At 35.8% G+C, this 23,673-nt stretch overlaps 3 protein-coding genes across 4 annotated transcripts; 2 read left to right on the top strand and 1 right to left on the bottom strand.

Moving 5' to 3' along the window:
• The first annotated feature begins 413 nt into the window (after positions 1 to 413).
• Positions 414 to 7,732, top strand: LOC111988940 (110 kDa U5 small nuclear ribonucleoprotein component CLO). The gene is made up of 11 exons (XM_024020744.2): positions 414 to 736; positions 1,890 to 2,657; positions 3,116 to 3,184; positions 3,303 to 4,502; positions 4,622 to 4,720; positions 4,813 to 4,971; positions 5,224 to 5,309; positions 5,389 to 5,587; positions 6,212 to 6,322; positions 6,494 to 6,700; positions 7,328 to 7,732. Exons 2-11 carry the CDS (start codon positions 1,917 to 1,919, stop codon positions 7,424 to 7,426), a joined length of 2,970 nt encoding a protein of 989 aa, XP_023876512.1. The 5' UTR covers positions 414 to 736; positions 1,890 to 1,916; the 3' UTR covers positions 7,427 to 7,732.
• A 3,917-nt stretch (positions 7,733 to 11,649) lies between these two features.
• Positions 11,650 to 14,131, top strand: LOC111988938 (putative glycerol-3-phosphate transporter 5). Its single transcript, XM_024020742.2, has 2 exons — positions 11,650 to 12,920; positions 13,391 to 14,131. Exons 1-2 carry the CDS (start codon positions 11,975 to 11,977, stop codon positions 13,933 to 13,935), a joined length of 1,491 nt encoding a protein of 496 aa, XP_023876510.1. The 5' UTR covers positions 11,650 to 11,974; the 3' UTR covers positions 13,936 to 14,131.
• A 1,583-nt stretch (positions 14,132 to 15,714) lies between these two features.
• LOC111988934 (probable protein phosphatase 2C 27) lies at positions 15,715 to 20,966 on the bottom strand. 2 transcript variants are annotated; one of them, XM_065773242.1, is made up of 5 exons: positions 20,538 to 20,966; positions 19,089 to 19,286; positions 17,809 to 18,020; positions 16,928 to 17,378; positions 15,715 to 16,405 (listed from the first exon to the last, which is right to left on the bottom strand). In XM_065773242.1, the coding sequence occupies exons 1-5, from the start codon at positions 20,637 to 20,639 to the stop codon at positions 16,367 to 16,369; spliced, it is 1,002 nt and encodes a 333-aa protein (XP_065629314.1). In that variant the 5' UTR covers positions 20,640 to 20,966; the 3' UTR covers positions 15,715 to 16,366. The 2 variants fall into 2 exon arrangements, with proteins under 2 accessions (XP_065629314.1, XP_065629308.1); XM_065773236.1 differs by lacking the exon at positions 15,715 to 16,405 and having other exon boundaries at positions 16,460 to 17,378; positions 20,538 to 20,965.
• Between the last annotated feature and the right edge of the window lie 2,707 nt (positions 20,967 to 23,673).

Raw genomic sequence — 23,673 nt, 5'->3', positions numbered from 1 at the left:
TGAGTTGTGATTGGTGGAGGGGTGTCACAAGTTGTGGCACATCACCATCACCCCTCCACCAATCACAACTCGCCACATGGGCGAGTTGTGACACAAGTTGTGGCACTAGCTTAATTCATAAATAGGTCTATAATCAAGCCAAGCTAAGTTGAGTAGTAAATGACTAAGCTTGACTCAACAATAAAAATAAATTTTCTGACTTGGCTCAAGCTCAAGTCAAACCTACAATCAAACTCAAGCTCATCCAAGATATTGAAAGCTCAAGTTCGACATGATATACATTACTCACTTAATATGATTGTATGTAATCACTTGCACAAAATAGAGACTTATGTTATCTTCTTATTATGGGTTGAAAACTAAGACTATACCAAGTTTGTAACTAAGTTTTTGTAGTAAAAAAGAAAGAAAAAAGAAAAAAGGGTACTATTATAGACCTGGGCATTAAAATGGGCTAACCATGAGGCTTTTGTCTTTTTGTCCCGTTCTAAAACTCTGAAACCCCTACACTCTTCTGGTTCATTTTCCCTCTCTTTCTAGCCGACAGAGCGAACAGATTTTGAAAAGTTGTCCTCCATTTTCTTCCCTTTCATATGTGAGATTGCACAATTTGCCACAAAGTTTTGTTCTTCAATTTGGGAAGTTCGTCTTTGCATAACTGGTTCGGAGATAGGTTCAACTTCCAACGGTTTTGGTGGGCTTAGTGTATCTTCGCCGTTTCCTACCTCTTTAGCTCGTAAGTGCTTAGTTTTGGCTTTTTCTATTATGCCCATAAGCTGTTTGATTATATTTCACTGAGTAAATCTTGTAATTATACTATAATTTTTGGAATGGTTTTTGTTTGGGCTTGCTTTGATTTGTATCTAATATTGAAAGCTTTTAATAGGAACTTTAAATCATTGTGGGAAAATGGGTGCTTTTTGTTGCGTTTAAATAACTTTCTTGTATCAACTGCTGGTTGTTTATCTGTATGCATTATGGACTTCCAACAGGAAAACAAAGAAGGCTCATTTGTGACTAGTGACTTAATTTTCTTATGCAAAATATTGATTTGTCAGATTTTGTTTTAATCTGAAATAATTCTTGGTTCCTAAATGGCTATTTTGCTTTATGGATTTGGTTTGGCCACTTGTTTCTAATTTTCAATTTTCGCTACACCCTTTAAGGCCCATAAACAGAATTCATATTAGTCCTAATTAAGGATGAGTAGAACCTTCTTTTTGAGACTTCTGATTTTATTCAAAGTGAAAATAATTTCACTGCACTATTCCATGATGTTTGGATACATAGTTATGGTCCTGAAGTAAAAGCAACTTGATATGGCTGCAACCTGAATCGATTTTGCCAGGACATGGAATTATGGTCTCAGAATGTTATATGGGAGGTGGTTTATTTTTTAATCAAAAGTCTATTCAGATTCCCTCCCAGCCCCATAACTCAATTTCAATGTTGGTCTCACGCTTAGACTTATCTCAGAACAGCGTCACAGACTCACAAGTAGAAACTGACGCGGTCAAAATGAAATGTAGTTTATGGGTCAAGGCCCTTGAGTTGCCATTTCAATACTTAGCCCTTTACATATATGTATATTTATGTGGGTAATGGGGTAAATGGATGGGTCAGGTCTCACCTAGAATAAATGGATTGGGTTGGGTACCCATTAACCATTTAGTTAAATAGGTGACCTGTTTATTTCCTGATCCAAGATTTTGTATGGATGAAAATGAAAATGAAAACAAATAAATGTACAGGTGCCAGATTTTGCAGATATAAAAACCCACTTTGTGTTTCAGTCAAGTTGAGCTACTAGAAGCTCAGTGAGAATTGAATTTCACTAGACTGAACTTTGTTGTTTGAAAGGAGCTCTAATTGCTTATGCTATATGGCAGATTTGGAAAAAAAAAAAAAGGGAAAACATGGATGATAGTTTATATGACGAGTTCGGGAACTATATTGGACCCGAAATTGAGTCTGACAGAGAGAGTGACAGAGAGGATGAAGACGAAGATCTTACAGACAGGCCTACTGAAGAGGAGGCATCAGATGGTGAGGATGCAGCTGCTGCTTCAAATGGGTGGATAACGGCCTCCAATGATGTTGATATGGATAACCAGATTGTCCTTGCCGAGGACAAAAAGTACTACCCAACTGCTGAAGAGGTTTATGGTGAAGATGTTGAAACATTGGTGATGGATGAAGATGAGCAACCATTAGAGCAACCGATAGTCAAACCTGTTAGGAATATAAAGTTTGAGGTTGGGGTGAAGGATTCTTCAATGTATGTCCCAACGCCATTCCTTGTTGGTCTTATGTCGAATCCCACTCTGGTTCGAAATGTTGCCCTTGTTGGGCACCTTCAACATGGGAAAACTGTCTTCATGGATATGTTGATTGAGCAAACCCACCATATGTCCACATTTGATGCAAATAGTGAGAAGCATTTGAGGTACACGGATACAAGGATTGATGAACAAGAGAGAAGGATATCAATTAAGGCAATTCCAATGTCTCTTGTTCTTGAAGATAGCAATTCAAAATCGTACCTCTGTAACATCATGGACACCCCTGGGCATGTTAATTTCTCTGATGAAATGACTGCTGCTCTCAGACTTGCCGATGGTGCTGTATTGATTGTGGATGCTGCTGAAGGAGTAATGGCAAGTAATTTCTTCTTTTATCTGAAAGGTCCATAGTTTTTAATTTTTCTCTTCTAGCTATTTTGGGCTTTGGTATAGCCTGTACCTTTGTGGATTAATTTATGAGTTTTTTTTGGCTCTAAAACAAAATTCTAAGACTCTGCTTGAGCTTGACATCCATGAAAGACTGAAGATAAGTTGCATGAATTTTGAAACCTTAGATGGTAGGTTACCTTCAAGGGCATCTGCCGAGACAGGAGATTAGGAAAGTTAGTTTTGTACACTGCAGTTCATTGGAGGGACAAACCAATGTGCCATGTTTAGCTCAATCATCTTTTGATCCATTTATATCAGTTGCCTTCAGGATTGATTTGTTAAAATGATAGCCACTCTTAATTACTATCTCATCAGTAGTATAACATGTGCGAACATGATGCGACTGTTTGATATTGATCTTAATAATATTATGTGATATACAGGTAAATACAGAGAGGGCCATACGCCATGCAATCCAAGATCGCCTACCTATTGTAGTTGTAATCAATAAGGTAGCTCTCTCGCTACCTCTCTCTTTGAGTGCCTATCTGTTGTGTATTAGTCATTTTATAATTGAGCAGTGAACTTCCACTACTCCTTTGAGTTCTTATATCAAAAAATTTGTTCTAGGTTGACAGGCTGATAACAGAACTTAAGCTGCCCCCAAAGGATGCTTACCATAAGCTAAGGCATACTCTGGAAGTCATTAATACCAACATAGCTGCTGCCGCTTCTAACGCTGGGAATGTCCCAGTTATAGATCCAGCTGCTGGAAATGTTTGTTTTGCAAGTGGTACAGCAGGATGGTCCTTCACTTTGCAATCATTTGCTAAACTATATGTCAAACTCCATGGGATCCCATTTGATGCTGATAAGTTTGCATCTCGGCTTTGGGGAGATATGTATTATCATCCGGATGCCAGGGTTTTTAGGAAGAAACCTCCTGCTGGCGGAGGGGAAAGATCATTTGTCCAATTTGTGCTTGAACCCCTTTACAAAATATATAGCCAAGTGATTGGTGAACATAAAAAGAGTGTGGAAGCTACTCTTGTTGAACTTGGTGTGACTCTTCCCAATGCGGCTTATAAATTGAATGTCAGGCCTTTGCTGAGACTGGCTTGTAGCTCAGTTTTTGGTAATGCCTCAGGCTTCACTGATATGCTAGTTCAGCATATACCTTCCCCCAAAGCTTCTGCAACAAGGAAGGTTGATCATATATATACTGGACCAAAAGACTCTATGATCTACAAGGCCATGAAGAATTGCGATCCTGAAGGCCCCTTAATGGTCAATGTGACCAAGCTGTATCCCAAGTCAGACTGTAGTGTCTTTGATGCTTTTGGTAGGGTTTATAGTGGCAGGATAAGGACAGGGCAGACAGTACGAGTATTAGGAGAGGGATATTCCCCAGATGACGAGGAGGACATGACAGTAAAAGAAGTAACAAAATTATGGGTTTATCAAGCTCGAGATAGGACACCCATAGCTGAGGCTCCTGCTGGTTCATGGGTTCTCATTGAAGGTGTGGATGCTTCCATAATGAAAACTGCAACGCTTTGTGATGAGGATGTTGCACGTTATGAGGATGTCTACATATTCCGGCCTCTCCAGTTCAACACTCTTCCAGTGGTGAAAACAGCTACTGAGCCTTTGAATCCAAGTGAGTTGCCTAAAATGGTGGAGGGTCTTAGGAAGATCAGCAAGAGCTATCCTCTAGCCATTACCAAAGTTGAGGAGTCTGGTGAACACACTATTTTAGGTACAGGAGAGCTGTACTTGGATTCAATCATGAAGGACCTTAGGGAGCTCTATTCTGAAGTAGAAGTCAAGGTAGTTATTTTTTTGTGTTTCTTTCTTAACTTCTATAACATCAATTCTTCTGTTCTGATGTTTTGAGGAGTGTACTTTGTGCTGATTCCTTTTCTTCTTGTGCTTAACTTGAAATCTAGGTAGCAGATCCTGTCGTTTCATTCTGTGAAACTGTAGTGGAATCTTCATCAATGAAATGTTTTGCTGAAACACCAAACAAAAAGAACAAAATAACCATGGTAGGAGATCCATTTCAGTTGATTTTGGTGCCATGGACAATCATATGTGATTCTGTTCAATATGATCGCTTATACCTCTTCTCATTTTCTAGATCGCAGAGCCTTTGGAGAGAGGACTTGCAGAGGACATTGAGAATGGTGCTGTAAGCATTGATTGGAATCGGAAGACAATTGGTGAATTCTTTGAGAAGAGTTATGGATGGGATGTGCTTGCATCACGGTCCATATGGGCATTTGGCCCTGATAAGCAGGTGTTGTGTGTGTGTGTGAGAATGTGTGCATTTGCCTGCTCTTTATGAATTAGAGAAGAAAGTATAAGAAATTTTATTGCTTTCTTATTAGTCTTGGATGCTATTTTGATGCTCTTTTTTATATCTTAGACCCAGCAATGTTCACAAATTTTTTTTTGAAATCTATAATTATTTTTATGAGATATTCAAGATGTGTTTCATGCAATACTTGAGATTTCTATGCTATTGTTTGACAAAATGCCATACATGCAGGGGCCTAACATCCTACTAGATGACACACTCTCGGGTGAAGTTGACAAGAACTTGCTGAATGCTGTCAAGGATTCCATTGTTCAGGGGTAAACTTAATGATGTCTTCTCTTTTGTTCATGGTCTAACTTTTATCTCAACATTAATCATTTTATGTATTTTGGACAGATTTCAATGGGGTGCTCGAGAAGGACCCCTCTGTGATGAACCCATCAGGAATGTCAAGTTCAAAATAGTTGATGCAAGGATTGCTCCTGAGCCACTGCATCGGGGATCTGGTCAAATCATTCCCACAGCTCGGCGGGTGGCCTATTCAGCTTTCCTTATGGCAACTCCAAGGCTTATGGAACCAATGTATTATGTGGAGGTAAATTCTTGCTACTTCTACCACATCAAGATGAGATTGCATTTGTAAGGAAGATATCCAATTGGCTGTATCTTTCTATGCAACTAAAGAACAAAAATTGGAGGTTGATGTGATGAGTGTGGGAATGATGTTAATGAAATTTCTCAACTGTTAAATTACCGATTCTCTCAAAAGCTTTATCTATTAAGATATGGTAAATTTAATCATTTAACCACACAATTCTAACACTCTCCCTCATGTTTGAACTCAAAGCCTCAAACTACCTTTTAATAGGTGAGGCCCAACATGTGTGATTTTAAATGGGACGTAGAGTGACGGAGATAGGGATTGAACTCAGGACCTCCTGCTCTAATACCATGTCAAATTACCGATTCTCCCAAAAGTTTAAGTTATTGAGATATGATAAATTTAATCATCTAATCATACAATTCTAACATCGACGATAATAAACTAAAACATGGGCAAAATTTTCTCCTTATATTAAATGTCTATGTTTAAGTGACTGCTTTTCTTTCATGAGGTTGTATTATGATGGAGATTTTGAGAAACAACTATTTTTTGAGCTGACTTATCTCAAGGCATGAACTTTGAGCCACAATTAAATTTGTGATGCTGTTGTTTCAGATACAAACCCCAATCGATTGTGTCTCTGCAATCTATACGGTCTTATCTCGCAGGCGTGGACATGTAACGGCTGATGTTCCCCAACCAGGGACCCCTGCTTATATTGTTAAGGTTCGGTGACTAAACTTTTCTACATAAAGATCATCTAGGCAAAACGTGTATGACTGATGGAAAAATTTTGGGACTGTTGATTTGTTTGGTGTATTGTTGATTTACATAAGAAGACATATATATCCTTGAACTTTTACTTTGTTCCTAACTTTTCCACAATTGGATTTTCAGGCATATTTACCTGTCATTGAATCATTTGGTTTTGAGACAGACTTGAGATACCATACTCAAGGACAAGCATTTTGCCTTTCGGTGTTTGATCATTGGGCTATTGTTCCTGGGGACCCTCTTGACAAGAGTATTGTTCTACGACCACTTGAACCGGCACCAATTCAGCACCTTGCTCGTGAATTTATGGTGAAGACAAGGCGTAGAAAGGTATAGCTGCTCTCCCTCCCTCCCATCCTCTCTCTCTTTCTCTCTTTTAGACATATACAACAAAGAGCAGAGCTGAACTCTCTCAGACTTTCTCACTCACTGACTCCTTTGTACTCTTTAAATTCACAGTAGTGCTTTGAAGTACATTGTGTTTGCTTTAATATGCTCCAGAGTGCCTTTTTGAAAACTGTTCTAAAACATCTTTTCCTTCTATAGTTTTACATTTTAAATCTATGTGTGTGCTTTGAAATTGTGGCTTCAAGACCCGTGATTGTAACCTACCAAACCATACACACACACACGCACAAAAGGCTTGGACTGTGATATTCTTTCGAGTAGTGCACCAGCATGATTGGGCTGTATCTTTTTTTTTTTGGTTGATGAATGGAAGACTTTTTCCTGTAATTATCATTTAGGCCATGGACATAAAAAATTTCTAGGTAGGTAATCTTTCTGCCCATGATTTTTATCACACAATCTGTTAAATGACACAATCTGCATTCATAACTCAAGGTGGATACTGCGACAAGTTTGTCTGTGGATGTAGGACTGATAATTTTATCATTCATGCAATTTCAGCAATAATGGAATCAGAAATAATGTTTGAGTTTGTCTTGAATTTGGCAGGGAATGAGTGAGGATGTGAGCATTAACAAGTTCTTTGATGAGGCCATGATGGTTGAGCTGGCTCAGCAAGCAGCTGATCTTCATCAACAAATGATATGATAAGAGTCAGTTACAGACAAGTGCTCGTGTGCCCACGGCTAGGAGGTGGTTCTAGCATGTTTAATATTGTTATTCTTACAGAAAACATCGAGCTACCCATGATTGTACGGGTTATGTTATCAGGTAGTTGCTTTTTTTTGGATGAATACTAGGTAGTTGCTTGTTGCTAGAGTTTTGGACTACTAGTAGCAGTTATAGCTAGTGGTATCATGAAAATAACTCCTTTACTTTTAGTGGTTGGGTACTGTAAGTACATGGACATTCACTGTAGGTGTTCCTGTGGGATATATCTCTGTTAGTGTACCAGTATGATGAGTAAATATGCAGATAACTATTTAGATAGAAAAAATCGGAAGATATATTTTTTTTATTTGAGAGAAGAAAAAAAAAAATGCATTTCAAAATCCTGAAGGGTAGTTTTATTCACAATGCAAAGAAACAACTTTTTTAAAGCCGACTTGATTTTCCATAATGGTAAAGAGGTGAAGGCAGCTTATAGGACTTGATTTTTGCCAAAACGGTGAATTAAATAAAATGCTATAGATATGAAAATGTGTCTCTCGTATTAGAAGCCTAGGATTAGATCTCTAAAGAAGTTCCAAAGGATTGTGGGAGAATTTTATGTTTACGTGCCAGAGGATAAACCAATGATATGGAAATTAAGGAAAAAAAGTTAGCTCCAAGCTAGTTTGGAATTATCTTCCTCCAATCTATTACGTTGCGATGGAAAAGAATGTCTGTGTGGTTTTAGTCTCATGAATATTTTAATGAGTCATATGACTTGTTTAAATAATATACATGAATATTTTTACAAATTATTATATATTAGGTTGAGGAGATAGCTCCAAACTGGTTTAGAGCTAGACTTTGTTAGTAAATTAATACCCGTGAATGTGCATGCATTTGAAAGGTGGCTTTCTCCCGCATAAAGGTTAGACTTGAAGGTAGTTTTTCTCTGTTTGTGTTTGTTAAGGTGAGAGTGTCATCTTCAAAAAAAGATAATATATAGAATGATGAAATTCGTTTAAAGACATGGATGATTCTTTTGAAAAAGAAGAGACAAGAGAGAGAGTTGTTTGGTCATACGTAAAGGAAAACATTAGTGTACCCAATAAAAAAATAAAAGCGATTTAATGTTGAGAATAATGAATGAATATACAAGAAAACATACTAATATACAAAATAAATAAATTTGTTTAAAGATAGGGGTGATTTCTTTTGAGGAAAAGATGAAAGAGAGTGGCTTGAAATAGAAAGAAATTTTTTTCTAAAATTACTTAGAATAGATTGGTATGTGCAAAAGAGAATTAGTAATACACCTTCAATTGAAAGTAGGTAGAGGAAAATATAATAAAAAATGACATGTTAATTCAGAAGCTATAGATGCAACGAGTGAGTCTAACCTAAGATCTTAAGAAGTGTCAATTGAGTTATAACTATGATTTTTCAATAATTTGTGTATTACACGAGCATACAATTATCAATAAAATAAAAGTTGTCTATATATGCTTTTTTTTTGGGTGCTAAAATCAAGGGAGTCAATACCGTACTGGAAGTTGTATCGGTTTGGCCAGCGGTACGATATATTTCGAATACCGGTCAATACCGGTGTACCATTTCGGGTTTACCGCTATTTTTTATATTTATAAATAAATAAATATATATATATATGTATGTATGCGTGTGTGTGTGTGTGTGTGTGTGTGTGTGTGTATTATAATAAATATAAAAGTTTACCATAAAACATTTTTTCAATCAAAAAAAAAAAAAAAAAAAAAAAAAAAAAAAAAAAAAAAAAAAAAAAAAAAAAAAAAAAAAAAACTTTTCTCTGTATCGGCCAGTACGCCCGGTACCGGCCGGTATTGCCCAAAATTGGCCGGTACGGCCGGTACATGACTGGTAAGGCCGGTATTTTTTCCAGTACGAAACAGGGGGTTTATACGTACTGGATTGCTGGCCGGTACAGTATATTCTAACTATACTGGCTAGTACGGTACGGAATTGACTCCCCTGGCTAAAATCCAAGCTTCATTAAAAGATTAGAAGAAACAATCACAAAGTCCGTCCTCCAGGCCTCCCAAACATCAACCAAGGGAGGAGTTGTTACAATAAAGTAAACGATTAACATCACATAAACTCTTAGAAAGCAAAATGGACCACAAAGTTAAGCTCTAGAACAACTACAAAAAAAAGAGCTTCAATATGTTTATGCAACAAGATGTCAATAGCCCAGTGGGTAGGGCTATCAAGATTGTTGATGCCTTGATGGCATGAATGTGGATTTGTGAATCCCTTTAAAAGGTTTGCTCTCCAATTGTCACTGCACAAAATAGCTTACACAAAAATAAAAATGCATTGCAGTTCCATAAATGCATTTAGATCCGTTTAGGAACAGCTTATTTAGCTGAAACTGAAATTTTTTTACTGAAAGTATGTGTCAAAAAAAAAAAAAAAAACCACTAAAAAGCTAGCTTAAATAGTATAATGAGATCTATGAATAATACAAAAAATGTAACAAGACCCATAAATAGTAGCTAAAATAAGCTAAAAACTTTAATAAGCTACAACTTTCATCACTTCCCAAACGCACTCTTAATCCATTAGCAAAATTTTCAAGAAATTTAAAACAAAAAGGTCTAAAATGCACACAACCCCCTAATCCTTTGTGCAAAAACCCAAAATTTATATTTTCCTAGTAGTCCACGTTATTTACCAGTTTCTATAATTTCCATATTCCATAATCTTCTTACACTCCCTGTTTTCCCTGTGTTTCCACTTCCACGTAGTAATAGTTGGTATCAGAGCCATATGATTTGTTTCTCACTCCTTTGATAAGTATACTTTGACTATTGTCCTGATTAGTATGCCCTATGATTTACAGTTGCCATGATAAGTGGATCCTCTGTATTATTCACAATAGAACGCTGGATTTGATAATCAAGTAGAACACTAAAGAGTTTGTTCTCATAAGTTTCCAAGAACTTTGTTTTCCAGAGTTACCTGATGGACATTTGAGCCTGTGTTGGTGTTGTAGTCATGATAGGTCTTTGGTAAACAGTTCTTTCCAAAAGAAACTATTATGACAAGTGTATCTTCAGAAATCACTGATACTACAAGCCCTGCTTTTCACCTTTCTCTTCGTAAATCTACTTCAAATAGGCTAGACTACTTGTATGAAATATCTCATGTACTTGAAGATAGTAAGATTTCTATCACTGACTTTCCTATTGTAAACCCCTATACTGTATTTGATAAACCCCAGGCTTCTTTCAAAAAATCCATAAAAAAGTTTTTAGGCCCTTCTCGTCCTTCTACTTTAAAGGAATATGTCCAAGCTTCTAAGTTTGACCAGTTCAATATTCCAGCAAGCGAAACAGAAAATTTTATCACTCTTGCCCTTCCTAGAGAGTTTGTGATTCTATGGCAAAAACAAGGGTACACTTATCTTCATTTTGGTGCAGTTAGACTGGCACTAACCTTTCACGGAAGAAAGGGACTTCCTATAGCTTCTAGAGTTTCACTTCTTGATTCTAGATTCTTGGAATACCAAAATGCAATTATAGGAATTGTCCAAACCACTCTAAATGTAGGAACAATTTTTGTAACCCTTTTTCCCAACTTTAACATGTCCCTTCAGAATCCCCACATTTGTGATGCTCTTAAAGTACATGTTCAGATTACAGGAGCCTCTTAGGTGCGAGACACATTTGCTGCCACACTTCATTATCAGTTGGCCTATAGACTTCCAAATGGAACTAAAAAACAAGTTTCCTCGTAATGCTTTTTCTTACAGGAATATTTTTTGAATTGCAATGCTCCAACCAGTCTCATATGTTGGTGAAGATGGACTTAAAATTTTCGCCTTCTGGATAACCAACTGGAATGTTGCACATTACTTCTACATGTGGTATTTATTCAATAAGTATTACTTATGTCTTCATTTTGAACCAGAGTTTTACAAATATATTTTTTCTCATGGTACAATTTTTGTTATAGCACTTAATCTACAAATCTTTTCTTTTCCGATTATCCTTCATAAGTCGTTTTGAGGATCACCCGAATCTGCAAAGGGGGAAGCCTTTCATTAAAAAAAAAAAAAAAAAACATTAATATAAAACCCGTTCCCTACAACTTATTAAGAAGGGCATTTTCGGGAAGACGACATTGTACACGGTTTAAGATTAAGATCATCTGCCAAAAAAAATAAAATAAAATAAAGATCTAAGATCTAGATCTGCTAACAATCTAACATATTGGTCAAAACCAAAAACAATACATTAACCTTTTACCCACAGTACAAAAAAAGCCCCCTTTCAGACACTGCATCTTCTTCTTCTTCCTCAATAGTCAATCAATGTCATAGTGTCTGAAAAAAGGAATTAAAACCTTTTCCTCTGTATGAAATTCCTTTGTATTCTAAATTCACAAATTTCAATTTGCACCCAAAAAAAGAAAAAAAAAAGACCCATCATACTCTTCCTCAGAAATCACACACTCGCAGTTTGTGTAGAAATCCATGAATATTGGCTATAATCCAATCGCAAAAAAATGCAACCCAAAACCCCAACCCTAGCTCCAGCTTTGACCCTCTTCCCAAGCCTCAAGCCTCCTCACAAAACCCTACTGTTCCATCAAATTCTAGTCTTAACCATCACATTCTTCGCCTATGCTTCTTTCCACGCCTCTCGCAAACCCCCAAGCATCGTCAAGAGCGTGCTTGGTCCCACACTCGAAACCAACAATTCGGCCTCCATTGATACCGGTTGGGCCCCATTTGATGGGCCTCAAGGGACCCACAGGCTCGGCGAGGTCGACCTCGCGTTCCTGTCTTCCTATTCGATGGGAATGTATTTCGCCGGCCATTTGGGTGATCGAATGGATTTGAGGTTGTTCCTTGTGTTTGGGATGATGGGTAGTGGTGTTTTTACTATGGTTTTTGGATTTGGGTATTGGTTGGATTTGCATTTGTTGGGTTTTTTCGTTGGGGTTCAGATTGTTTGCGGTTTGTTTCAGTCAATTGGGTGGCCTTGTGTGGTGGCAATTGTGGGGAATTGGTTTGGAAAATCTAAGCGGGGTTTGATCATGGGGGTTTGGAATTCACATACCTCGGTTGGGAACATTATTGGTTCGGTTGTTGCTTCCGGGGTTTTGGAATTCGGGTGGGGTTGGTCTTTTTTGGTGCCTGGTTTGTTGGTGATTGTGGTTGGGATTTTGGTGTTTATGTTTCTTGTTGTGAGTCCTGAGGACTTGGGGTTAGAGTGTCCTGGAATGGAGGTTGAGATGAATGTGGAGGTGAATGGGGATTCGGAGAGAGTGGTGTCGGAGGAAGCGGGGCTGTTGGGAAATGAGAGTTTGGATACTTCGTCGTCTGCAATTGGTTTTTTGGAGGCATGGAGGCTGCCGGGTGTGGCGCCTTTTGCTTTCTGCCTTTTCTTCTCGAAGCTGGTGGCTTACACTTTTCTGTATTGGTTGCCCTTCTACATTAGGCATACAGGTACTTGCTTTAACTTAGATGTGAATGAATGATTGAAGTTGATCTTTATGATTGTCCCATGGAGTAGAAGTTGCCTTGTTGTATATGCATAGTTTTTTGCACTAATACATTATCACTTATTTGGCTATTGTTAATTAGTATGAACTACAGGTACATGCTTTAACTTAGATGTGAGTGAATTATTGAAACTGATTTTTATGATGGTCCCTTGGAGTTGAAGTTGCCTTGTTGTATGTGCATAGCTTTTTGTACTAATACATAATCTTTTATTTGCAACTAGTATGAACACATATTTGTGGTAGTGGGTTGAGTTTTCCATGATGACATTGTTGTAGATCATTAATGCTTTGAAATCCTATATGGTGCATGATGGAACCATCCCAATTTCCATCTGCGCCCGTGTTTCTATATGCATTTGAATTTGTAATGATGTTCTCTTGTTCATTAATAAATCTGTGTTGGCATTGCAGCTGTTGCTGGTGTGTATTTGTCACACAAATCTGCTGGAATCCTCTCAACAATTTTCGATATTGGAGGGGTCTTTGGTGGAATTTTGGCAGGATACATATCTGATTTGATTGATGCTCGTGCAGTTACTTCAATCTCATTCTTGTTACTATCAATTCCAGCCCTTGTTTTCTACCGTGTATATGGAGGCCTCTCTATGTTTGCCAACATTGGATTGATGTTTCTTTCTGGATTGCTTGTAAATGGTCCGTACTCACTCATTACAACGGCTGTTGCTGCCGATCTTGGTACCCAGAGTTTTGTTAGAGGGAATTCCCGAGCATTAGCTACTGTAACTGCTATTATAGATGGTACTGGTTCTGTAGGGGCAGCGCTTGGTCCACTATTGGCTGGGTATATTTCCTCTAGAGGATGGAACAGCGTCTTTTTTATGCTTATTCTTGCTATTTTCTTTGCGATCTTGTTCTTGATTCGTGTTGCAAGAACTGAGATTAAAGGGAAATTGAATGAGGGAAAATGGTTTTGGAACAGCATAAGCTCACATTGATTGTGAATTTCTGAGGCATGTATCATGTTTCTTGTTGTACCTTTATAGGAGGGAAGTGTATTTCACATAGGAAACAACACATAGATAGAGAAATTACTTGAGTAATCATACGTCTTTCTTGTATCTCATTCTTTATTCATAGATAGTGTTTATACATGTTCAAGAACTACTTATCCAGATAGAGTTATTTTTTCCATTCTCTTTTTTCACCACTAAACTTGTAAGCCTGTTTGTTAGTTCCTGCACTTCTTATACCCTACATGTTCTTTGATCCATCTTGCATTTCTACTACTATGTTTAAAAGTAGTAATGTAATTGTTCAGTAAGTATATTTCAATACTCCTATATATAAGGTACGGTTCTATAAAAATGAGATGATATTCAATTTTAACATAAATACGGTAGTATATCAAATATTAAAATTAATGAATACCATTGTTTAGAAAATTTATTCAAATTTAGGATATTATATATATATATATATATATTTTTTTTTTATATAAAAAATGATTAGAAAAAGGATACTTGAATTGAAATTTGAAAAATGTTAGACCTACAAACATTTTTACAAATGGTTAAAGTGTTAAGTAGATATTACTTATTAGTAAGTAAAAAAGTGATATCAGTAATAGACCAAAATAAGAACTAATAAATATTTTTACATCAATAGCCGGTGATGGTAACATTACTCTTGATATTTTAACTAGAAGCATTTTGACTACTTGCTTCTAGTTTAAAAGTAAGAGACTCAAAATCTCATAAATAAAAATTGAATGATAGAATCTTATTTGGATAAAATAGCACAACATTAAAAAAAAAAAAAAAAAAAAAAAGGATGGTTCAAATGATGGATTCTTTACAAATTTGGCATTTCTTCCGTATGGACCTAGGGTTTTGTACAGTTCATTGGCTTGATGGTTCAACTGTCAAATTGGTATGGTTTCTAATAGTTATGGTTCATCATCTAATAACTTTTTATGGAATTAATATTATTTTGAAATTTTTACCATTAGATTACATATTTTCTATATTCTTAATATGGGGGTCAAATTTTGTGTCAATAGTAGATTATTTATTATTTGATATATAAAGGCATATTTTATGCATAATTTTGAAGTTTGAAAACTTTAAATTAAACATTTTATAGATGAGATACTTATTGATCTTGATTATCTTGAATTTTTGCAAATATTAAGGGTGTAAGAAGAAAATGTAATTTAATAGAAGATTTGTCAAAATTTTCATTCAATAAATAAAAAATAAAAAAATTGAGTAGTGTAGCTTTAAGTAATAAACAACTTTAAAATTTTTTTTATTATAAGTCTTTTTCTAAGGATACACAACCTCACCTGCTAGAACCGTATATCAGGTAATTCAAGAAAAACTGCTAGTGGGAAATCGAACCCAAACCCCCTAAAAATATTAGCTTAGGTAAAAGATGAATATTAATAGGAGTCAAGTTGCACATGAGAACTTTCTCCCAAAAAAAAAAAATGTTGTAAGTGAGAAATATTAGATGTTTGAATCCCCACTAATAGTGATTTTGGATTACCTAATACATAGAGTCTGGTGATAGGATCGATTATCCATACAAGGGGTGAGTTCAAAGGGCCCTGCCTTAATAAGGTTTACACAATCAAGAAAGAAAAAAGGGTATATAAAATAAATAAATAAAAAGAAAAAAAGAACGGCAATAAATAGAAATATAAATATTAGCTAATAAACAGGCAAAAGAGGAACCGGTATGTCTTTGGACAACTGTAGAAGAATTCTTTAAAATAAATGCTGGGAATTTAATGTATTAATAACCACCACCAAATGGAAATACAGATACTACAAAGTTGAAGTACCACACTCATCTGAGGAACAAATTACGCAGGATAATTTTGGTTGAAGTAGGGGCTGCTGGTGCAAAGTAAAGTATTGGAAGCGATGCTTTCAGCTCTTTTTCACTAGTTCTCCATACAGGCAAGGTGAATGTGGGACTCGAAGGTTTTCATCTCAACTTAGCAAGCATTCAATTCATAGGTGCAAGGATGCTTTCAATGAAGAACGCAGACAGCAGGATGCAAGAAGTGCAGCCTTCTATTTTTGCTCTTTCCCATGTGGCACAGCATTTGTAGGCAAGAATATACAGGGAGTGAAACTCATTGCTGGTTGCTTGCTTCACCACCATAAATAGGTTCAATTGCCAGATGCTTAGCACTTTTGGAAGCTCTATACTCGGCATTTTCCAAAGGTTTCTGCAGGGTTATAGTTCTGGAGCAGCAAGGAGACAATAGATCTTTGTTAAGGCAAATGACAAGTCATTGGCGGTGAAGGGAGTGATCAACGATATCTGATGCCCGTCTGGAAGAATGAAGATTTCTTGGTCATGTGTCTCAGTCTAACCTTCTTGTTGATACTGTTGACCATCTTCAATAACTTTAGTTTAGTAGGCAGTAGCAGCTTTAAGGGGCCCAATTTCACCCTAGTCCATGGATGATAAGAAGAACATTGAAAAAAAAAAGGAAAAGGTAAAAACTTCTTGGTCACCAACAATAAGTTTGATGAATACAGAACAATTGTATGTACGTTAGTGTATACTTCGAATTACTAATAGTGCAATTCTCAAATCAATTTGTTTACAAGTTGGATTTCCATCCCCAATTTTAACATATTGCAAATTATGATTCCATGTTTTCTTCTCTTTCCTTCCTTCTTCTCAGAAACCAAATAAGGCATCAATGAATAAAGGGGTAAGGAAAAGGCAGTTCCATTTCCCGGAAGAATATATATACATATATAAAGAAAAAACTCAAGATAAGAGCTGATAAATCAACTTAGTATTATTGGTTGACTAGTTCTAACCTATGCACACCAGGGATTTTCTAAAAATGGATTAGCAATCTAACAGGCCTCTGAGATTCTGAAGGCCTTCGGTCGATATGCTTCTCCTGACTCTTCCCCTTTCTACCACTACATGCGCTGGTGGCTCCATATGAAAACTTACCATTACAACAGTCAGATTGTCGGTGGCTCCCCGCTTTATTGCTTCCTCTACTATTTGCTTGCAGCACAACTTCACATCATTGTGCTCTTGGAGTCTCCTCCGGGCAAAATCTATACAATTTTGACTAAAAAACATATCCCATATTCCATCACTACCAATTATCAAAAACTCATCTTCCTTGGTCAGTGTCACCAATTTAAGTTCAGGTTCAGCACTCAATGGTCCAAGCTTTTCACCCATTCCCTTCATTCCTTCAAGGTGCCAATCACCTAATGCACGAGTAACACCCAACTGACCATTAAGGTAACCATCAGCAACATATCCACCCAAGGATTCGATCCTTGTCCTTTCTTTAGTGCAGCAGGGTCTATGATCTTTTGACATTTCTATTGCAGTTCCACCCCGTGACAACACAGCCCGGCAGTCCCCTGCATTTGCCACAAGCAGAGACCTGTCCAAAATATCGTTGTATTTTAAGAATGAAACTCAGTATAAATGTCACTCATAGATCATCTAAAAACAAGCTACATGACGCCATGGCTTCATATCTGTGAAAAGGAAAGTTTAAGCATGCACAAATGGAGACGGTATAAGCAATTCCTTAAAGAAGGAATTTTTTAAATTCATCATAGTGACTAGTGAGCCTCTTTTATTACTACAACTTACAATAATGACCAATGGAGGAAACCAGGCTGCACCAACATCTGTGTCTCTATTTTGTTTCATATATCATATTTCATATTTCATATTTCATTTTTACTCCTTTTTATTTGGCCCTTTTTCATTTTTGTGCCTGCAGCTCACTCCGCAGTGTCACTATGCAAGAATGGACAATTTTGAACAATGTACCTAAATCAAAGGCCAATCAACACTGAACTTACCTCCCAAATACCATTGCAGTGAGGGCAGTTGTCCCGGAAGACAGGGCAGACTCAAGGGAGCAGGTCTTTGCAAATGCTGCATCAGTCTCCATAAATGACCTTGTAACCACCTTCTCAAGTTGTAAAGGGAAGTCGGCATCCTCAACAATTACTCTTGGCAAATGGTCGCGTACAAATTGTGCTGCACACTTTCCATCATGCCCATCAAATACCTGTTATTCAAACCAAAAGCTAAATGTATGTCAAACATCTGAATAAAATGTCTAAAGTAATCTATGTGCTTCTTCCAAACTGAATGATACTTGTTCAGTCAAATTTTGAACTAGTAAGTTTTCTCTGTTACTCATTCCCAACTCTCAATAGAAAAAAAAGGCACCTACAGTTAAATTCACACCCTAAGTTTCTTCAATGCATCTGCCAACATTTGACTTCATGTGAGCTAATCCAAATAGGTCAAATTTTGGCCTTTGATATTATAGCTATACTGCTATACCGTAAAACATTTATCAATGGTTATTAGTTCTTTATTCATATGGAATGGTTATTGCTCACTACTGAAGTTTGCAAGATTAAAAACGCTTCTTAATTTCTGGGTAATGGATACATATGAGACAATTGAAAGTGATCTAAAAAGTATGTGATATGATCATTCATAATTTGAAAGTGGAAAGTAAGAGACTTTTCAAATCAAAAGCAAATCACAGCTACACATTTCATATCTAAGATATGATCATTCACAATTCTCAAATATGATCAAGTGCTTTCAAGTAATGCTAAGTTATTCATCAAATTAGCGCAAGAACCCCACAATTTTTTTTTTTTGGTCTACAACAAAATAATATGTACACCCTCTAAATTTGAGGTTGCTTCTAAATTGGTCCCTTAACTTGCAACTACACTCTTGAGTATTACAATAATATCAAAATGCCCCTTCCATCTACATCTATTAGGCTCTTATGGTTATGGTTAACCCATAAAAAATGACATTCTGCACAAAAAATGATGTTGCTTGTAGGTGGGTTAATGGTGAAAATGTTACAAACCATAATGACGGTGTAAATTTCAAGTTTTGAAAGTTGAGGAACCAGTTTCGAAGCAGCCCCAAACTTGGAGAGGGAAAGTGCATTTTAGCCTTTCTCTATGTATAGGCAATGACTGTTGAAACTTCATAATTTCACATTAATCCATATTTAAGTATGTAATTCTTGTGAAAAGTCCAAATGGTGTAAATTGTATTTGGTAAACAAAACACAGATAGTTTAGTAGGTATGAGAACTTACACCATAGAAGGAGATAACTTCATCACTGTATGAATTAATACCGAATTTCTTAGCCAGATCACCAATGCAGATGTGAGTATCCTCCATATAGTCACGACCCCCTATATCAGACCACTCTCCTGACCGAAGGGAAGGGACAAAGTTTAACAGGTTCTGTTTTCTCTCTACAACTGCTTTATCCTCAGAAATGCTTTCCAGCTGAATGAACCACACCAATATGAAATTAGAAAGAGAATAAGAAGTATCTTAAAAGATACTTGGCAAGAAAGATAAGGTAGTATGAAGTTATAGAAATTACTAATGTGCCAAGATAAAATGTATCCATTTTTACTTATGTTGAATTTTACTGCTCAGGGTTAGTCTTCTCCAGAAAAGGTATGGTTTTATTAATTAGATAGAAGCATCTGGCTGTCATCATTGGAAAGCAAATGCTCTTAAAACAAGTGCAACTATGGAAATTTTTTAGAAAAATGAACCTTTAGAATAAGCAGGACAATTGACATTGGTAAGAGCCAAGTTCATGAGTCAACACAATCAAGGGGCAAGTCTAAGTCAGGGTAACTATATTAGGCACCACTTATTTTCTTTATCCATTAGTATCAAAATGATCAATAAAAAATTCTCCACATCAGTCAAAATTTAAACCAATAAAAAACCAATCTAGAAAATCATCACCATCCAGCTTTAATGAAAATGTTAAGGGGCAACCACCTTCCTGTAGAAAACTGTTTTCCAATCAACCACAGCCAGAATAAAGAAGCAAATAAAAATGTAAATAAATAAGGAAGTTTTTTATATGAGAAAAAATTTAGCAGGATACATTCATGATAGAAGCTGAACTGGAAAAAGCAGCCAAGTTGAGATGAATTATGGGAAACATGATTGAAGAGCAATAATTTCCTAAAGAATAGAGAACCAACTGGTAACTACAGTAAAAATTTTAAGTGGTACAATCTCCATCGAATTGAAAATTGGTAAAAAAAACCAATTCATTTTTATACAGTCCAGAGCTACAAAATGAAAATGGTACACCATATAAGCCCAAATAATTTCAGACAGATGTACCGGCAATAAACCTCTAAATTTCAAAGAGAAGAAAACAAAAATAAATAAGTAAATACGCTAGAATAATTCACATTAAAAAAAAAAAAAAAAAAACAAAAAAGCCATTATCAATCATCAATCACCAATCACCAACCACAGGGGAAAACAAATACACAGAACCCAGTTTCAACCAAAATGGTCTTCAAAAAAAAAAAAAAATATATATATATATATATTTATTTATAATTTGAAAAAACCCAGAACAAATAAATGATAGAGGAACTGAAATCTTAAAGGAAATGAACTTTCAAGACAGAATTGATCAGTGGAACTCATCAAAGGAGATTTCTTGTCCCACTTCTCTATCTGGGTATGCAACACTTCACAATGCAAAGGACGTGTCACCTTGTTGTTATTGTTGTTGTTGTTGTTGCTGCTGCTGCTGTTGTTATTGTTGTCCATATTCTCAATCTCCTGGCCAACTTGCTCAGCGTCCGGGACACACATGATGATAAAGATGGTAGTGGTGGTGGCGGTGTTAGAACTAGAGTAGTGGTTCAGTTCCTAAGCAACCTCTTGTTTGTGGGTATCAAAAGTAACACAAAGCAAGGACACGGAGAGAAAGAGAGATAGAGAGAGAGAATCAAAGAACAAATTATATGTGGGAGAAAAGATTCTATAGAATATGTTGGGAGACTTGTTTAGTCGTTGTAGTGTCACATAGAAAAAGCGAGAGAAAGAGTGAAAATTGAGAGCCGTTAAATTCCAGATTTTTCTATGAAAGCGTGGCTGAAAAACTGTTGGTTGGGTTATTATAAAGATTGTGCTATTGGTTTTGCCTTCTTGCGGCTTGCAAATGGAAATGTCTTTTTCTTCTTTACTTATGAGAAAGTATGTATCCAACATTTTTATAACAAATGATAGATGATAAAATATTAGTGATATTTATTTGAATCCATCGTTTTAAATCATTTTTTTGTCTACCAGCCTGTAACAACTTGTCACTTAAAATTTGTTGTATAATGTTGTGGACATAACATTTTTCTATATATATACCATTAATGGGTGGCTATGCGGTTTCTTATGGACACAACATCCCAGGTAATTTAGTCTTAATGATTCCTAAGTATATGCATATGGCCTCTTTTTCTTAGGTGTTCATTTTGTATGGGCTTTTAGTTTAATATTTTTATTTACTGGACATGGTTATTAGCAAGAACTTACTGAATTTATCATCTAGGCTCATAATAAATTAAAAGTTGCTCCTGTAATTTAGCCTGAGCCTTGAGCATTGTCCAAGGACGTGCTATAGGAGTAGCTCGTTACCTTCTAAGCGGAATTGCCACAACATGAGCATTCCTCTTAGAAATAATTTTTGCATTAGAATAATGGCTAGGAGGATTAAAAATGCACTATAGCATTAAGATTTCCAAGTTTTAGCTGGGGTTATATATAGGGAAATTGATTTTTAAAAATTAAGATTTGTTTTTTAAGGTATTTCATGCATCCTTCCTCTTGTAGTATGTTGGCTCCATACAATTTTGAATTTACACATTGTAAGAGAAAAGATGTATATATCAAATGCATAAAATAATTATTATTCTTCTTCAATGAATTGTAAATAGCATTTTAATTCGCCTTGTAGCCTAGATTGTTTGTTGATCTACTTATCACAAACTCTTGCTATTTTTTTTTGTTATATATTTCCTTGATTGTGAATTGTAAATAGCATTTTAACTTATTTTCTCCAATAAGAGACATTATAATTGGTTTAATTCGCCTTGTAGCCTAGATTGTTCGTTGATCTACTTATCACAAACTCTTGCTATTTCTTTTTATAATATAATTCCTTGATTGTGAATTAAATTAAGGAATTCCAAAATCTCATTCTTAGTTCTCATTCTGAAATTTTATTTTGAAAAAATAAAACTCAAATTTTTTCCTTTGAATCTATATTGAACTAAAATTAATTTAATTACCATATTCAGTTTAAATTTATTAAATTTTATGAATATTAACTTCAAATTTTAAAAGTAGGATGACTTTGGATTATGGCTTGCACTTATAAAATCAATATTTTATTTAAAAATATACCAACCGCCGCATGTAACTTTATTAAATAATACTCACCAATCACTACTTCATTACTTACCTAATCCTTCATCATCACTTATAAATTTTGGTGCAAGCACAAAATGGTGATAATTTTTGTTGAAGAGTTGAATTTTTAAAATTTGGAATTCAATGTTGTGCCAAATTCGGGGTGTCCAACCTAATCATCCACTCGACCAACCTGCCAAGCTTGACCGTACTCGACCCATCACCACCTGATTAGACTGCTCCAGTGGTTGGATGCTAGTCCTGACCCTTAAAAACCTGATGTCAGCGGGTTAGTTATGGGTCTCCTCCTCCAAAACCCGTGAAACTTGACTCAGCTGAAATACATCAATTTTGACGATTTCTCAAGCTTTTTGGCTATATTTCTACCAAGATATTGCGAATTTCAGAGACTAACACAGTTAGAACAAATGGAGATACACCAGATCTGGCAAAAATTCATTAGATCCATGTAAGTTCTTTGCATTATTTGGCAGAAATCTCTCTGGATCCGACCAAATCTTCGCCAGATCTGGCAAGATCTCACTGGTTCTTGGACGGATCCAGCGAGATCTCACCATTTTTTTTAGTGATTTTCAGCTTCAACTGAAACTGACCACCACCTAACGCTGACCCGAACCGACCAACCCAATGCCCTAATGGGTTGGTTGTAGGTCTAGAAATTCCCTACCCGATCTGATTGGGTCGGTTGTGGGTTAAGCACAAACTTGGCCTAAATCAACCCATGGATAACCCTATGCCAAATATCATTTACTATTATGATGCAATACAATTATTGTGTATTATCTAACGAAGATGCTGTTTAAGGATTTAAGCACCTAGTAGAAAATGTAGATAGTTTAAGATTTAACAGTTTAACATGTTATTAAATATACGTTTGGCCTTAAATTAAAAATGCAGCTTATTTTATTATTCAATTTATTTTTCTACTATTCATAGGTCATATTGCACTTTTTAGTACTATTCAAGGTCTCACTGTACTATTTTAGCTAATTTTTATCTTTATTTATAGTACTTTTAGTAAAAAGTTTTCAACTTTAACAAAATAAACTGATTCCTAACAGACCCTAAGTTAAAAATAAAATAAAAAATCTAATACCCAATCTATAATTTCTTGAAAAGTCGGTAGCATATCAAAGATGGGAAATGTGATGAGCTTGACTTCAATCATTGCTTCACAATTAGTCATCACGTACAGCCTGTACAGGACATTTTTTTTTAATGTGCGTCATAATTGTAGGACGCACACTTCTTTGACTTCTTTTCCAACACATGCTTAAAAAGCGTTGGATTCTTTCCCAAGATATAAGCAGCAGCGGTTGTTAGGATTTTAGGGATATGTTCATATGGGTATAAGATTTTTCATTTGTTTTTGTTCATCATGGTCATCATTGTTATTTGCATTATTATGTGTTTACGTTGG

Source organism: Quercus suber, unplaced genomic scaffold (genome assembly GCF_002906115.3).
Source record: "Quercus suber isolate HL8 unplaced genomic scaffold, Cork oak 2.0 scaffold_6, whole genome shotgun sequence".
NCBI lineage: Eukaryota > Viridiplantae > Streptophyta > Magnoliopsida > Fagales > Fagaceae > Quercus > Quercus suber.
The sequence above is the reverse complement of the archived record's forward strand: the minus strand, read 5'-3'. Positions and strand labels throughout refer to the sequence as shown.